The sequence below is a fragment of the Bombus impatiens genome, unplaced genomic scaffold (genome assembly GCF_000188095.3).
Source record: "Bombus impatiens unplaced genomic scaffold, BIMP_2.2 scf_0203, whole genome shotgun sequence".
Classification (NCBI taxonomy): domain Eukaryota; kingdom Metazoa; phylum Arthropoda; class Insecta; order Hymenoptera; family Apidae; genus Bombus; species Bombus impatiens.
Genome location: NT_176622.1, coordinates 922,701 through 939,930, shown reverse-complemented (window position 1 = coordinate 939,930; position 17,230 = coordinate 922,701). Strand labels below are relative to the sequence as shown.

Here is a 17,230-nt window from a genome sequence, read left to right as displayed (position 1 = left end):
TTTTGAATTGTGGTGCACGTATGTATGAACATATGTATATTAGGAATACGTATCAATTTATCATCCATATGCTTTAGAAACACATGCCTTATATCGTATGTTTTCTGGATGTGTATGGAAATATGTGATTTTCTGGTGAAGATGGAAATAAATGTAAACAGACAGCATTTGTTTTTTATACATACATTTTATTCGATATATTTTACAGATTGTAAAACCATTAAAACTTAAAGATTATGAAACTCCTGAACAATAAGTGTCTTTTGTTTCAGAAATATCGTGTCATCTATGTGAATCAATACGAATTGCAATGTTTATACAATTACCATAATTATTTTACTCTTAGCAATATCGTTAATTTAAAAAACGTAGGAATGCAAACGTTCATTTAAATAATAAATTTATTGGCTGGTGCATAATAAAGTTTTACTTGCAAATTTATTTGATTATCTTCTAATAGACCATAGAGGATCCAGTTGACTTAGCGGATCAATTATTCCTTCTTTAGGTTTCTCTTGAATCGACGTCGTAGTTGAATGTATTGAATTAGCAGTAGAAGCTTTTTGTCGACCTAAAGTTTAAACAATATCATTAAACTATACATTGTAAAAAATATTACTTTACAATACCTTGGTCAACATCTGATCGTTGGGTATTTATGCCAAGAGTTTGAAGGAAATCATCAGAAGGATGCATCTTCCTTGATGTTTTGTCCTTATTTCCCTTTAATCCTTCGAAATTCTCAAATGTCGAGCGAGTAGACGATAAAATTCCACCTAAATATGCGATAAGAAAATTTTATTTTGAATTAGTTCGATCAAATCATATAAACAATTAGAGGAGAAATAGTTCTTACGTTTCATTAAAATGTCTTGAGCGTGGTATAATACCAACTGATACGCGAATAACAAGGACTCCTTATTTACAATTTGTTTACGGCACTTCAGAAGACCCTTGAATACAAGAGGTACATTGACTATTCCACAACCTGCACGTATATGGCATACTGTTGCTGCTGCTACTAGGAATAAGCTGCTTAGTGCTCCACCATCCAAACAATGCACCACCACTGGTTTTGTACAACGTCTCAGTGCTTGTTCTGTCATTACATCAGTTGAAAAAGTAAGCAGTGCACCTGGACTACTAGGAAAACCGCTGAAAAGTAAAAAAAAATTATATACATAAAATGATTGAATATTATTTATTTCGAAGACATACTTGGAAGGCCATGTGAGAAATTGCATGTGCACGACAGTCTTTTCTGAGTTCTTTTTAGTATTATGCACAGAAATAACTCTTTGGATGTAGGATACATGGTTTACTCTCTTTTTTAATGATATTGTAAAGCTACCAATGTTCAGAATATCTTCTTCGTTTATAGGCCAGTATATCTCTCCATTTAATTGTGCATCGGATACTAAACATGCAATTATTTCACTTTCTTGTTCCCATATCATCATCCAAAATACTTCTAATTTGTCCGGCAATGGTGCTTGAGTAATAATAAATGCTGTCGGTATCCATTGTGTAATTTCCATTATATGAGAAGCATTAATATAATTTGGAATATCTGTCGACGATATTTGTACCTTTGTTGTGTCATATGGGATACATTCCATTACTCTATTTTCCGAAGAATGAGCTAGCGCTACTGTACACGATTGTTTTCCACTTTCCCTTTCCTAAAATTCAAGTATATTATTTTGTAGTGCGATTAACAGAATAATATTTTACACTATACAAGTAATTTGGAATTCATATGATCCTACTTCAAATTCTTGGACTTCCTTCCATTTTATATCAAGATTAGTTGCTCCACTTAATGTTTTAACAAGTAAGCTATCTACAAATTTCTCATATTTTTCAACTTCATTTATAAACTTCTGCAATGCTACTGGATCCCCTAAAGGATCCTTTTTAGGTTGCACGTCATTGTACCACGTATCCCATACAATCTGCAAATTCTCGTTTTCCGTCTTATCTTCGACAGTAGTAGTGTCATTCGACTTTACTTTATCATCTTCACTAGCAGTATCTTTCGTTTCATCTTTTGTCGTATCTTTCATTATAGCTTCGTCTTGTGCATTGCTTTTATTGACAGGACGTACTTCTGGCACTAAAGGTGCATGATTTATAGTGACATCAAGGTCAGCAAGCAAGTCCACATTAGATTTCTCTGACATTGTAGCGGGTTTAGTAGGATTCGCGCTTGTCGTTGTATTAGTTCCATTGTTAGCAGCTTGCATGTATGTTTGATTGTAATTAGTGTAGTTTTCATTTCTGTTAGAGGATGCTAGAAAAGTTAAACATAAAATTTAAATAATTGCAATGTTAATACAAGAAAATAGTTTGATATTTACCTTGAGTACTTTGCATTTGGAGACCATATGGTGTAGTGTAATAAATGTCAGCTACACCTTGAGGCTGATAAGTCTGTTCTGAATATTGAGAAGATGGAGTTTGACTAACCATAGAATTATTACTAGCATTTGTGTATCTTGCACTACTTTCTTGTTGTTGGCATACATTGTTAATGCCGGTATTTATTTGCAGTGTTGATTCAGAAGGTTGCTGTGATACTTGAATTGATTGTGAAGTTTGAACATTACTAGGATTGTATTCATAACATTGATTGGTGGAATTATAAGTGTATCCCATTTGGCCTTTATAAGATTCTGTCACTGGCATAGTTATTTGATTTCCTTGGATATAATTGTATCCTTGGTTGTATACATGAGAATAACCGCCATACCCAGGGTACTGTTGTGGGTATTGATAAGCTTGTGTGTAACTTTGCATACTTGCCAAAGGCTTTGTATGACTTTGAATTATTTCTGTATTAGTAGAACAATTTGAGTATGCATATGTATTAGAAGTATCTGTAGGTAATATAGTTTGTGTATATGAAACACTGGCATGTTGCAAACCATGATAAGTATTAGGATAAGTTAAAGTGGTGTCACTAGCTGAGACTTGTGATCCATATTGGTATACTTTATCTGTATAAATTTGTTTAGTTTGTTCTGTACTACTCTGCTGTGGATATTGTACAGCATTGGAGCTGTGCAAGTTAGAAGAATATGAAGTCCCCATATTATTTACTGGAACAGTTAAAGAACTAGTAGAATAAACAGGTTGAGGAATGCTTGTATTCATATATTGTGTTTGCATATAGTGGCCAGAGGCAGGAATATTAGTCGTTTCGGATGTACTTGGATTCGATGTGACTTGTTGAGCATGTAACTCGGATGGATTATAATACATTGTACCAATGAAACTTTGAGTACATGAAACTTCACTTTGACTAATTTGAGGGAGGATATAGTTTTGCATTTGAGTATTATCCACTGGTAATACATGTTGACTGATAGTTGAAGCAGATTCTTGAGAAACAAATTTTTGTTGTGATTCAGGTATATATTGTTGCCCTTGTTGAGCTAGAGTAGTATAAAGCTGTGCTTGTACATCTGTTGTTTTATTAACTGTACTTGCTAGAGGCGCAGACGTTTGTGTCATCGATGTTTGAGGTATCTCAGCTGTAGTAACGCTAGTACTAGCAGTTTTATCAAAATTAGGAGGATATTGCTGTGCAATATTATATCCAGCATAATCAGCAGAAGGTTGGTAATTTTCATATTGTAATGTATTGGTAGAATAGTTATAAAGTGTTTGAGGATTAGCAGAATACTTATGCTGTCCATCTAAAGCTGTAGAAAATTGTCCATTGGATACAAAAGAATTTACTGGATACTGCACTGCAGTGTTTGCTGTCGTCCCAATTACTTGTGGATAAGTATTTACAGTATCTGAACTATTTACTTGCATATAGTTTTGGCTTAAAGCAGTATTTTCGTTATATGTTGAAATTTCATGTGTATAGGGTACATTCGTTTTGTAATCCGTATATGGTGTAGAATAATACTGCTGCATAGATTTCGTAGACGACATTGCATCCAATGTAGTCACTCCACTAGAATGCATTGCATTTTTATTCACTGCGTCATTCAAGTATGACTTTGTTGCTGCATCTATCTGAACTTGTTTACCTTGCTCTTTATATACATTATAATACTGATTTTGAATATTTTCCTGCCTGCTATTTAAATAATCCTTTAACTTAAGTCCACTTCCAGTTCGATTTCGACTCTGATCATAAATAGCAGCTGTTGTTGTATCAATCCTTTCTTGAGAATTTTTATTGCTATCCTGTGCAAGTATTTGTTCACGTTCTTCTTCTTGCACCTTACAAGTGCTTTTCACTCTTTGAAGTAATTTTGAGACATTTATTTCTAATTTCCTATAAAATTCGAGACCTTTGCTAGACTTTGCTAATAGGTCTTCATAAGCATCGTAAGACGCAATCAAAGAAGAAATAGTATGTTCTCGGCGTTTTAATATTTCTTCGACCCCTTTTCGTACATTAGCAGTTTGGGCATATGCATCTGTTAAAGCTGCTAAGATGTTATCTTGTGCAGCAAGATTTTGATCTATCAATGTTACTAGAGTTTGATGTTTACTTAGCTGATCTGCAAATAAACGATCCAAGGGTCCAGAATCGGACGTGGCAGTAACTAGTAAGCGTGTTAGATCATCTTGTGAAATTGAATCTCGTAACTTTGCATGCAATTCGTTCCTTTGTCTACGCATTTCGTCAACTTTATTCAAAATGCGCCTTAGTTCCTTAGTATGCATTCGTTCTAATTCAATTGCGCTATGTGATTTTTCAGTATTTTGTTCTGATAGGTACGCACTTGGCGAAGGTATATGGGCCATAAGATCAGCAAGCGGTTGAGAAAGTACTTTCAAATTTTTTACATGCATCGTTACTGCTTTATGAAGAGCATGATTACTTTCTGAAGCTTTATTATGAGCTTCTTCATATTTCTTAGCTTCTCTGGTTAAATCAGTGGCGACTATCGACGGAGGTCTCTTTCCAACCGTATCTTGATATTCTTTTTCTTTTTGTTCTTCATCAAGAAGAAGTTTCTTAATTTCTTTCAATATTTTTTCAACATCTTGGCTAGTATCCGATAATTTTCCCATTATATCGAGTAACTCTTGAATAATGTGTTGCTTTGCATTTAGTGCTGCGCATCTTTCAACCAATTCATCAGGAAGAGGTAATCGCTCCCATTCCGTTGTTTGAGCATCGGGATCCCATAAACTCATATGTTCCAATTTTAAGGACGTTAAGTAGGTATTGAGTTGCTGATCTCTCTCTTCAATTTTGCTACCGACGGAACGTAATATTTTCGCTTTTTCTTCCGAATACAAAGAACTTGCTTCGTGCACTTTCATTGGTATTAACCTGGCAAATATATCAGGACCTGAAACTTCAGGATCATTGATGCTAAAAGATATTCCTTTAACTAAAGGAGCTCCCTTTACTGTAGGTAATGTTTCTTTTTCTGGTACTTCCTCGTGATATATGTACTCATTTTCATTTTTAGCTGCTTTACGTTTCCCTTCTATCACGTCATTTGTAAATGTAAGTGCTTCTTCTATAGTTGCTTTTTCTCCAGGAATATTTGAATAAATTAATTGTGCTTCATTTAAAGAAGCTAATGCAGCATTATAAAATGCTACCCTTTCTCCCATCTTTCTTTGCTCCTCAGCAGCTAATCCTTGATATAAATATGTAACTGCTAAATGATAAGCTTTCTTGAATTTCAGGTAATGCTTCCAGCTCTGAAAAAGAATATTTTTAGAACAATGTTTCATTAATAACAGTAAGCAATATCTTTAAATTTTACCTTATAAATTTTAGTTCCAACGGTATCTGATATGGTTCCATCTTCACTTCCACCTTGTTCAAGTGTAGTTAATGCCAGATTGAAATAGTCCACTATCTGTCTCGCAACTTTTGCTACATGATACATATATCTTGTAGAATGATGTACAAGAGTAGACAATTAAAGCCACAAAAAATGTAATATATTTATGCAAATCTTATTTCTTTTATACTTACCTACGATTGTGGGTTTACGATTATCAAGCATACTTTTTTCTAATATACATTCTTGAGCTTGGGCTAAGCAAAGCTGGTGCATAAATGTCATAAGTTCTGGAGCTAAATCTACACCAGATGGCTGTGGGTAACTATTTTTTAAATGCTCAAACGCCCATGCTGCGCATTGAAAATGAGCACAAGCCATCTTCATCCCATCAGCTGATGTCCTTTCTGTAAGTGCTCCCAACTGAGTATGCATTGCACCAATATTATACAAGATAGAAATTATTTCAAAGCGAATATTTGCCAATGAGCAAACCATGTTTGCATATGTATCTCTCCTATTTAAAATAAAATACATTTAATTTTTTAATTCTAATGATAACTATTCATCACTATCTCAATTATTTTACCATGTGAATGTGACCGCTGCTATACCATCTTTTCCCATAGGAAATCTACTATGAAGAAAATGCAATTGACAATAATATCTTTTCAACAATGAACAACCAGCTACATCAATGGGTGGTCGTACAGCCACTGCACGTAAGCTTTCTAACTGATGTATTTCGTGTGTAAATGTTGCTGGATCTTTATTATAAAAATCACATATATACTAAAACAAAAAAATGATTATAGCTCTAATTAGATTAATTGACAAACTGAAATAAATTAATGAATGATCACGCAGTTCATTTGCGAAATGGAAATATGGAATGACAATTTAAATTTGTAAATAATAAAAACAAAAATCGAGTATTTATGATAAAAAAAAAGTTGCAGTGTGATTTATTTATCCATACCTGCTTTAACTTTGGTCCAAACGTAGTAGGTTCTGGGCTAACTTTTAATTGAAACGATATCATCGGCAACCTCGGTACTGCTTCCATTGTAAATTACTCAGTAATATGTTATCTTCCCGAGGTTTCTAAAAACTGACAGTTGATCATCTGTCAAACTTGTAGAAAATGGATTTAATCATGGAACATATTTTTCTTTATCACGTATATACTTACTTATGACGACTGAAGCGCCGTTTATGGGTAGATATTCATGTGTAAGAGTAATTCCATTTACAATATATAAAATATTTCTACAACTTACACATTATTTCAGGTAATATTTTACATTCGCATCATTAATTAAGATATAAGATATGAGATAGAATTAATTGAACTATGATGCACATAGGGAAATTATTGGTCAAATAAAAATGCCTCTTGACGATAAGGCACACTGGAATTTGCTAACGGTTTGTGTGTGTCTATAGAAAAAAATAAACATTGAATACGATGCATTAAATCTATTCTCGAGATACTATTTATTTATTTTTCCGATTAATAAATGAACAGTGACAAAATTCGTTGCATTTTGGCGCTGCGGTTGTTGAAATAATGTGTTACGTATGTAACTAAATCTAGTGGTAAATCTAGTGAATTTTTGTATTTCATGGTTGTTTTGTTCGTAACTATATACATAATTATGTATGGCGAAGCGTCATTAAGAAATGGACCTGATTAATTGTAATATGTAGCTGCTTGTAATTGCTTGTAATGTGTCAAAAAATAGGTTACTTTTGAACCGTTAGATTTCTAAAGTTAAGACACATACATTTTTGGATTATACGTGTCGAAAACTATCATAATATATAAAAGAAGTCAATCATTTTATGTCCTCTAAAGTAAAGTACAGCTTTGACATGGATATTGATAATCAAAGTGAAGATGGAGAAATAAAGAAAAGCCCTTTAAAGGATATGGACGATTTCAGGTATAAAATTACACGATGCTTTGTTAACTAACTAACCTCAATTCTCAAACTGCATTTTTAAAATAATAAGATCTTTTCTTAATACAGGTTGTTTCAGAAAGTTAGTGCCAAACTTCAACTCAGGAATATGCAGTACTCCTTAAAACAAACAAAAATATTTTAATAAACGTGGATCCAAATATTATTAGTTTTGGAGTTACAAAACATTTTTAATTATGAGCTTGTAACAACATAAGAGATTTTATTGCATATGTATCTACAACTTATGGAGTAAATTATGAAATTAAGCATACTGATATCATCTAACGACAATGGCAGAAGAATGTACTTTATCGTTTTATTGTTTGTGTACCATTTATGTGATTATAGAGTTATTCTACAGTTTAGTTTACATTATTTAATAGTCCTATGAAGAAATATACTGAATTGTGTGTTGAAATGAAAGGAAATTCTATGGAACATATGCTGTAGACAGAGGTAGATAATACTTTATTGATTAAAACATTTTATAACTCTAAAATTAATATTTGGACTCATGTTTAAGCTCTTGAGGTTTGACGTCAACTTTCTGGAACACTCTATATATGCATTTGTACTGCTAGAAAGAAGTCTTATAGGGGAAGTATGGGTTTCATTGGTTATTTCTAACACATTTAGCGCAGTTATAAAGATAAGCACACGTATTGACAGAAAGTGTCATATATATAAATAAAACAATATAGCAACATGTGATGGTAAGTAGAATGTGGAGAACAGTACCTCCTTTGCCTTTGTCCTGCTATAGACTTCTTTTCAGTAGTGCATATATGTACATATTGTTTTTTTTTACTTTTTGAATAAAGAAAAATAAGGTAATAGTGAGCAGTTTGGTGTGTGTCTATGATTGTTTTCAAACTTTAGTATATTATAAAGGATTGTTTAGAGAAGCAAAGTATCACAAAAAACAGAGTTGTGAACAAGTATAAATACTTTTAATTTGACTATAAAACTAAACCTAAACCTAATCTCTAACTATATGAGAGAAATTGAATCGGAACTAAACATTAAACAGGTAAAAGAGGAATTTAATTTAATATTTATTAATAAAATAGTCACAAGAAAGAAAATAACAATACATGTAACAAATATACAAAAAATGGAACTTAATAATCATCTTTGTCGCTATCAGTATCTAGCTATTTCAGCTGATCTGTGTTTGACGACCACTGTATGACGTTTCGACGACTGTTCAATTTTAATTTAGCTCTAGTGGACGAATCGCGAAATACAAATGACAAAATTTAATACGGTTTGGACTAGATTGAGGTTAGTTTAGGATTAGGTTTAAAGTAAAATTAAAAATATTTATAATTGTTTGCGACACTTTTTTCGTAATATTTTGCTTCCTTAAGTAGTTCCTTTTAATATACTAAAGTTTGAAAACAATCGAACCTACCAAATTGCTCACTATTAGCGAAAATAAGTTTCAATATGTATTTAATAATATCTAATATGTCGTTAAGTTCTAATAATAATATTTTTCATTATTGACCTGTCTTTTCTTTAAGTTAGATATGTTGTACATGCATTGCACGTATATATCAAATGAAAAAAGAACATAGATATTCTACCAAATCAGTTTTGTATGCTTAAGCATTAGTCGTTTTGAGAAAAATATATTTAAAGTTTTTCAGAGGAGGATGGGGGAGATACAGCAGACTCTTTGGATATAAAACCACCACAGGCTGTAGTCCGACATCACAAATCTAATTCATCACGAAGAAGAGACAAACACAGTGATAGAAGAGATCGTAGGGAAGAAAAGGAAAGAAAATCTAGACATCATGATCGTGGGGAGGATAGACATAGAGATAAACATAGACACCGTAGGCATGGTGTTGATATTTTGGAAAGATCAGAGCGTTCAGAAGGTTCCAAAAGAGATAGGGAAAGGCTTGAAAGGCTAGAAAGAATGGAAAGTCATAGAGATAGAGAGTCTAGACATGATAGGAAAGAGAGAAGTACAGGAGACCGTGTTTTGGAGGATCTGAGAGAAAGGTATGCAATATCTCACATTTACGTTGACAAATAAAGCTATATTTTCTATTAATATGTCTAACTTACAGATTATTGGATAAGAGAAGGGAAAGACGAGAAGATTCGCGAGACATTCGGGATTACAAAGTGGAAACTCGTCGCGAGATTCGTTTGGACGATACTCGGGAATTACGCGAATCGCGTGAGCGTAGAGATATACGGTTGGAAGATATGCGAGAACGTCGCGAGACTCGTACTATCGATGATATTAGAGAACGACGTGAAATTCGAATGGAGGAACATAGGCATATGAGAGTATTGGAAGAGCAGTACTCTGAAACTGAGTTAATGGAACGGCCCGAAAGAAGTGAGAAACGTCATAAAAGATCACATAAACATGATCGACTTCGTGAAAGAGACAGAGAAAAAGCAGAACGCGAAAAAGAACATAGAGAAAAACAATTGCGTGAAGCGATGGAAATTGTCACGGAAGAACCAGATGATATGGAAATTAATGAAATACCGATACAGCCGAAGGACCCGAAAGAAATGACCGAACAGGAACTTAGGAAAGAAAGGTTACTGGAAGCGGATAGAGAAATGGCGAGGAGAAAAGAAGTCTCCAGATTAGAGTTGGAAGCGCGACGAATGAAAAGAGGGGAAAAACGACCTCTAAGCCCAGACAACAATCAAGATCCATCTATCGTGGAATTATCGGACGAGAGTCCGAGTCCTGCTCGTTCGGATGAAGTTCGTTCTAAATCTGTGGAGTAAGGATTAAGGCATAATATCTGTTGTAATCGATATCATGATATTCCATTTTTGATTTCTAAAACACCTTGGTTATTTGTTTACAGATCTAGACATTCATCCGACGGAGAAAGAAGTATGCGCGAGAGGTCTTCCGATAGGCATTCTTCCGACTCATCCGAATCTAGCAGCGATGATGACGATGAATCTAATGATTCAAATAAAGGTTCTAACGCCGATTCTAATGATGGTTCCGATTACAATAATCCAAGCCCTTTATCTGTTGATCGGTTGGCTAAGTCTGATCACTCTGACGGAGAATCGCCTGGACACGTAGATTCAAACGGCGCGTCTAAGAATGTAGAAGAAGAAGAAAAAAAGGAAGACGAAGAGCCTGAATTACCTCCATATTTGCCAGCAATTCAAGGTGTGTAATTGAATTTGTTTGTTTGATTTTCGTGTTGTGCAATAAACTTTTTGGCGTTTCAGGTTGTAGAAGTGTAGAAGAATTTCAGTGTTTAAATCGTATTGAGGAAGGTACATACGGTGTAGTGTACAGAGCACGTGATAAACGTACAGATGAAATCGTTGCTTTGAAACGTTTAAAAATGGAGAAAGAAAAGGAAGGCTTTCCGATTACCAGTCTCAGAGAAATAAATACTCTGCTGAAAGCTCAGCATCCAAATATCGTTACTGTTCGAGAAATAGTTGTTGGTAGCAATATGGATAAGATATTTATCGTAATGGATTATGTTGAGCATGATTTAAAATCGTTAATGGAAACGATGAAACAAAAGAAACAAGTTTTTATACCAGGTAAATATGACGAAATAATTGTATTATTGATAAAAGAAATAAAATATGAATATTTTGTCCACAGGAGAAGTCAAATGTCTTATGCAACAATTATTACGAGCAGTTGCTCATTTACACGATAATTGGATACTTCATCGAGATTTGAAAACATCGAATTTGTTACTAAGTCACCGAGGTATTTTGAAAGTTGGTGATTTTGGTTTAGCACGAGAATACGGTTCTCCTTTAAGACAATATACTCCGATTGTAGTAACACTTTGGTACAGAGCTCCTGAATTGCTACTAAGTGGAAAGGAATATAGCACTCCTATCGATATGTGGTCGGTGGGGTAAGAAAAAATATTATAGAATCAGTATTTTTTTCATTTAAATATGTTTGCGTTATCAGTGATATTATATGTTTCTTCCAGATGCATTTTTGCCGAATTATTAAGAATGGAGGCACTCTTCCCAGGTAAATCCGAAATTGATCAATTAAACAGGATATTCAAGGAATTAGGTACACCAAATGATCGGATATGGCCTGGATATAGCAAACTGCCGATGGTGCAGAAAATTCCATTCGCTCATTATCCCGTAAACAATCTGAGACAACGTTTCAGCTTATCTTTATCAGATTTAGGCATCGAGTTATTAAATAAGTATGATTCTTTAAGTAATGTTTTTTAAATCTAACGTCGTTTTTCTTTTTTCGTTAACTTAAAACAAATTTTTCTTTTTAGGTTTCTCACGTACGATCCTCAACAACGAATTTCAGCAGAGGATGCTTTAAAACATGGCTACTTTACAGAAGCACCGTTACCAATAGATCCACAAATGTTTCCTACATGGCCAGCCAAGTCAGAACTTGGTGTACGAACGGCGAATGCTTCACCAAAACCACCAAGCGGTGGGAGGGAGTACAAACAATTAGGAGACGGAGACGATGCTGATCTAAGCAACTCCGGTTTTCACATGGGTCTTACCGAAGGCGGTAGACAACCACCAATTGGCGGCGGATTCCATTTAAAATTTTGAACATATGCGAAGAATTCTTAATCGAACTAGAATTATTGTTTTTCTACATAATGAAGTTTGTACATCAATTTCGAAATATTTGTTTTGCATTTGAAATTTTATCGAATTAAATAATTTAATATTGAATAAAATTTAATTATCGAATAAAAATTAAATAATTTAACATTGTTCGTGTTTTTTATTTTGTAGCTAACTAAACCTTATCTTTCATACGGGCTTTATTTTATGTAACAGTTGATACTTTTTGTTGCCAGGAAGAGATAGTCGATTAGAAGACCTCCAACAAGAACTTCATTCTATTGAGTTTATTGAGTTTAATACATTATAGGCTTAAAAGATTCTTTGAAATGTATACATTCGATAAAGCGTAGCTTCATTATCAAAGAATTTCAGCAATTTTACTTTCCAGCGTTGTTCATATTTTTCGGTAGACCTAGCAGCGAGTTTATGAGTTCAGAGTTGCGTTTAGAATGACAGAGGCAGGGTGGCAACATCAGCAGTCTTGCAAATTGTAAATCATTATTCTAGAAACACATTTTACATATTTATTAGCATCGTTAAAACTAAACAGAAGCGGTATTTTATATTTTCTTACCATTCCTCTGCCGTATGGAAGATTCAACCCCAACAGATTCCTATAAGAATCTTCAGTTGTTCCCAGTATTTGGTAGGTGATTCCCAGCATCACAAGTAAGATCAGCACGTATTTTACCGGTGTCATACTTCGTATACAAATACATGTGAAAATGATTAATTACCCTCCTTAATTTAGTTTGCAATTTAAACAATTTTATACAATTACCTGTTCTCCGTAATTGATGCAAGTGCAAGTACTGTTTCTGTTAGCCGGGTAAAGCGCAATTGCCCTGAGAGCTGCAAGCTGCGGTACTTTTATACGGCTGATGCTCGTGGGGGTTGAAATCTGGCCACGACAGACGGATCTGTGAATGACAGTTATCTCCTTGAGGAAATATCGAAGAAATTCATCCATTTTCTTTTTCAATTATTATATAAGCTCTAGCATTGTTTATGACAGAGTTTTTAATCCACCTGGTCGGCAGAGGATACGTTTCCTCTCCTTCTTACTTTAGAAACAACTTTCTCATGACATATCGTTTCATCATAATATTTCTTCACAGCATCACGACGAATCGAAATTTCCGAAGATTATTATTTTTTCATCCAAAGATGTTGGCCATGGATTTCTTGGACACCTTGATCCTTCTGCTTAATTTTCCGTGATGGTTCACCATTCTCCCAAAACTTCCTAAAAGGTTCCTCTTTTTGCTTTTTTTTTTTTCGCAACAACATCCTCTTTGAGAATATTATCTTTTACGTATAATAAATTTAACACACAGGTGTGACGAAAGTAATGACGATTGTGACGGATATAAAGGAAGCGATAGGACTAGCAAGAGTACCAATATGCTCCTATTAATATGCATTATTTTCATCATTACTATTATTCTGGGTCATTGACGCTCCTCCTAAGTTGCCTTACATATTGAAAGAGCAGATCAAAGTCGAGTAAGAATCTTACCGAAGGTATTGGCATTCACAAACACGCAGTGCACGAACGTCTTATCTACATTTACGACGCACTGCTTTCCAGTTAACGATACGATAACGCAAACATATGGAATTTATGTATACATTTACGTTGTAGAAGAATATCGGAGCTCTCAGGTGTTCAACTTTACGATTATTTACAATGTCTTTTGCTTTTCGCTCATTAACGACGCCTCGCGCGATTTCTCCCTTGGCCTCCCTTTGCAGACCAACACGAGAAAAGTTGCCTTAATCCTTAAAGGACAAGGCCTCGAGAGGATGTCTTATTCGGACGAATTTAAGAATGCCAATCGTATATTGTAATCTCAAGATATATGGTAATATGTTTCGTTTCTGTCACGTTAACGGCGTTTCGTGCGATCTCTCGTGTTCTCGCTTCCCTTTGCTGAGGAACAAGAGGAAACTTTCGTTAATTCTTAAAAGACGAAACTTCGGAAGGATGTTCTATTGGAACGAATTGAAAAATTACATTGTAATTTCGTACGTGAAACGTATAAAGATCGTAATCGTAATAAATCAGAATGGCAAAGTAATGCAATCTTATTATACAGTTCCAATAATTAAGGAATTGTATTTATTCATGAGACGCCTACACGAAGATGAAGAGCGATAAATAACGAAGATAGGTTCGATATCCTTCGCGGTTGGACAGTTACGAATAGAGGGGAAGAATGTGAGGACAAAGGAAAACGAAAAAGTAAAAGAAAGAGAAGGAAAGAGGAAGGAGAGGAAGAGAGCCTAGAGTTCCAAGAGTCCATACACGATAATCGAAATCTTTGTAACCTGGGATAGGTGTGGGTCACTAACCAGCAACCGGCAGAAAGCTGGCTTGAGACTGGTACCGTGGCCTTGATTCTTTCTTAAGACCCTTCAATCCAAACTTGAAGGCATGTGTCGCGTGTCGATCATGTTACAATTCAGTTTCCCTCATACTCCAGGCTTACCTTATACGTTGCGTCGGTTCTTTGAAAATCACCAAGCAATCTTCCTTAGCTATTTATCCCTATCCCTAGAGATCTATTTTGTGGAACTCTGCCTTTTCTTTCACTTTGCTTCTGTAACTGGAATTCGTCGTGGAATAATTAACACCATTGATGATGTAATTAAAAGCTGTTTGATTTCTTCGCTACAAGTAACGTAACTTTAATTGACGAATGGATTCCCGTGGCTTTCCCAAGGATTCCACTCCTTTCCAACACGTGTTGTGTAAATCACACAGACGATGTAATTAGAAACATCGGCACACGGTCGTTTTGGCCTCCCGAATTATCTATTGGCCTCCTGTTAATAGCTTTCTCGTGTACATATCCGTGGCAAAATATTAAACGATCGTCCAAGCTGAGATTTCTAGGAGGAAAGATGCATTAATGGTTTCTATTAGTTACACCAGACAATGTATTATTCTATTGGGTCAAGGCTGGCGAAGAATCATGGAATCACATGAAATTTCGTTGGTCATCCTCCATACTTTCCCTTTCTCAAGTTTTCAATTTCTATTATTTTTTTTTTTTCGTGAAACCAGCGCGCTATTGATCGTATCTCGCGGCTAGATAGAAGATAAGAATCCTTGTAAGAGGGACGACGGTACGTGCCTGTGTACGAATTTTCTATCCATCATATATACAATTTTGTCATACGACGTTTCTTGCCGTGTGACTTAATTATGCATTCCGTTTAGCCGTTAAAGCGCTTTAACAGGTTTTACGTACGAAAAACTCATACAACCTGTATCGAAACACATTTGACTTCCCGATGCCAATGAACTTCAAAGACTACGTCAATAATCCGTTCCCGTCGTTCTGGCCCCTGGTCCTCGAACGCAAACTGGATCTTTCACGCCGAATTCGTTTGGGGAACGAAGAACAATTAATCGATTGGCATTCTGAAATTTGAATACTTGTCCCGTCTAACTCCTCCTAGCTACGCATCTGTCTCCGTTCCTCCGCTTTTGTTCTCTCGTTTCATCGAGAAACCTCACCTTCCCTCCTTCTTTCACCGAATCTAATCGCGGATCGACGGCCTGGAAGCCGGTACGTTCGTTACTTAAATTTTGGTTTTAGCGTAAATGATCTTCCACTCTTTTTCTCTTCCTTTCGCCGTTAGAAAGCAAACAAGCCGATAAAACAACCGGTTGCAAGTTCAAGGCGAATCGGCTATTCCATAAAGTGCCTTATTTTTAGGATTCTTGGGGATACCTGTGTCGCTACGATCGATTCCCAAATTCTCCAATGGGACGAGTCTCTTCTTCGCTTGACTTCCAACTCGCTACTTTTTCTTCCTTCGCCACTAAACTCGACACAAAGGTTTGGAAGCCTTCGTTCCTTAACGATCCTATCGACGTTATCCTTTTTTTCCTTGCCGTTCTGCCGCTTTATCGCCCGGGCTTTTATCTAACACGCGAAAGCTATAACAACGAGAAATTCATCGATTCGTGGAATTAATAAAATTTTGTTTTTCTGAACTTGCATGGCAGGAGGTCGCGACTCAAGGATTGTAACGTAACGGAGGCCTATCTCTCGTTGCCAGGTTATCGAAAGAAATATTTTGCGTTATTCAAAAACTCGTGTCTAGCTTGATTAAAAAAAGAAAAAGAAAAAAAAAAAAGAATTGCAGAGACAGTCGAGTTGAATTTTTTTTCCGGGTATATATAAGTATTTCGATATCTGGCACACGCTGTCCCGTCGATAATAAATTTGCAAATTACGATCGTAAGCATTAAATTACGATTCGTGGCGGAAGCATTCACGGCAACGGGTTTCCAGTATCATTGAAACCAAGGTGTACTAAACGGAGAACGAGTATGGCATTCGTAACGGATCGCGCTATCCTAGAGACACAGTATCATACTAATCAGCCCTAGCGCAAACCAAAACACTACTGCATGGGATATTGTTGCGCGGACACGATACGATAACGCTTCCACTTGTACTCGAACTGATAATGCGCTTGTTTATCACAATGCACTAATTTAGTGATCTACTGGGAATCGTCGTACTTTTTTGCGGCAGTTAACGCGTCGCAATGGAGCGGAACGGACGCAATTATAAATTGTAAGTTCATTCAATTCGAATTTCCGGCGTGAACAGTTCTATCGCAGTGGTAAAGCGATATGCGAAATTGTCAAGAGTAGCATGTATATCGCATATCTACTTCGACAGCGTCAGAAGCCAAAATAATTTAGTTAAAAGAATACCAAAGAAGAATTTCCAGGACTAAGGATGGAAAATTACGAAGATAATACTTGTTGACCATCGTTCGTTAAAGTCGATTCTTTCCATGTAATATTATGTATTTAGTTAGAGTATTAGATCGAGTCGTGTTAATTTCAAAATACACGTACAT

At 35.3% G+C, this 17,230-nt stretch overlaps 3 protein-coding genes across 9 annotated transcripts; 1 reads left to right on the top strand and 2 right to left on the bottom strand.

Annotated features, from left to right (window-relative positions):
- Positions 1-182: 182 nt before the first annotated feature.
- On the bottom strand, positions 183-7,003 carry LOC100740254 (tyrosine-protein phosphatase non-receptor type 23). The gene is made up of 10 exons (XM_003487769.4): positions 6,754-7,003; positions 6,364-6,566; positions 5,969-6,291; positions 5,754-5,866; positions 2,361-5,688; positions 1,770-2,293; positions 1,219-1,682; positions 857-1,155; positions 630-776; positions 183-571 (listed from the first exon to the last, which is right to left on the bottom strand). Exons 1-10 carry the CDS (start codon positions 6,838-6,840, stop codon positions 447-449), a joined length of 5,613 nt encoding a protein of 1,870 aa, XP_003487817.1. The 5' UTR covers positions 6,841-7,003; the 3' UTR covers positions 183-446.
- Positions 7,004-7,417: 414 nt separating this feature from the next.
- LOC100740133 (cyclin-dependent kinase 11B) lies at positions 7,418-12,433 on the top strand. 7 transcript variants are annotated; one of them, XM_033319660.1, is made up of 10 exons: positions 7,868-8,044; positions 8,125-8,197; positions 8,273-8,342; positions 9,386-9,757; positions 9,826-10,506; positions 10,594-10,913; positions 10,976-11,302; positions 11,367-11,631; positions 11,713-11,943; positions 12,025-12,433. In XM_033319660.1, the coding sequence occupies exons 4-10, from the start codon at positions 9,672-9,674 to the stop codon at positions 12,317-12,319; spliced, it is 2,205 nt and encodes a 734-aa protein (XP_033175551.1). In that variant the 5' UTR covers positions 7,868-8,044; positions 8,125-8,197; positions 8,273-8,342; positions 9,386-9,671; the 3' UTR covers positions 12,320-12,433. The 7 variants fall into 7 exon arrangements, with proteins under 7 accessions (XP_003487816.1, XP_012238655.1, XP_012238658.1 ...); XM_012383232.3 differs by lacking the exons at positions 7,868-8,044; positions 8,125-8,197; positions 8,273-8,342 and adding exons at positions 7,433-7,720; positions 7,808-7,852; XM_012383235.3 differs by lacking the exons at positions 7,868-8,044; positions 8,125-8,197; positions 8,273-8,342 and adding exons at positions 7,595-7,720; positions 7,808-7,820.
- A 179-nt stretch (positions 12,434-12,612) lies between these two features.
- LOC100740010 (pigment-dispersing hormone peptides) lies at positions 12,613-13,274 on the bottom strand. Its single transcript, XM_024366212.2, has 3 exons — positions 13,122-13,274; positions 12,915-13,041; positions 12,613-12,843 (listed from the first exon to the last, which is right to left on the bottom strand). The coding sequence occupies exons 2-3, from the start codon at positions 13,038-13,040 to the stop codon at positions 12,718-12,720; spliced, it is 252 nt and encodes an 83-aa protein (XP_024221980.1). The 5' UTR covers position 13,041; positions 13,122-13,274; the 3' UTR covers positions 12,613-12,717.
- Between the last annotated feature and the right edge of the window lie 3,956 nt (positions 13,275-17,230).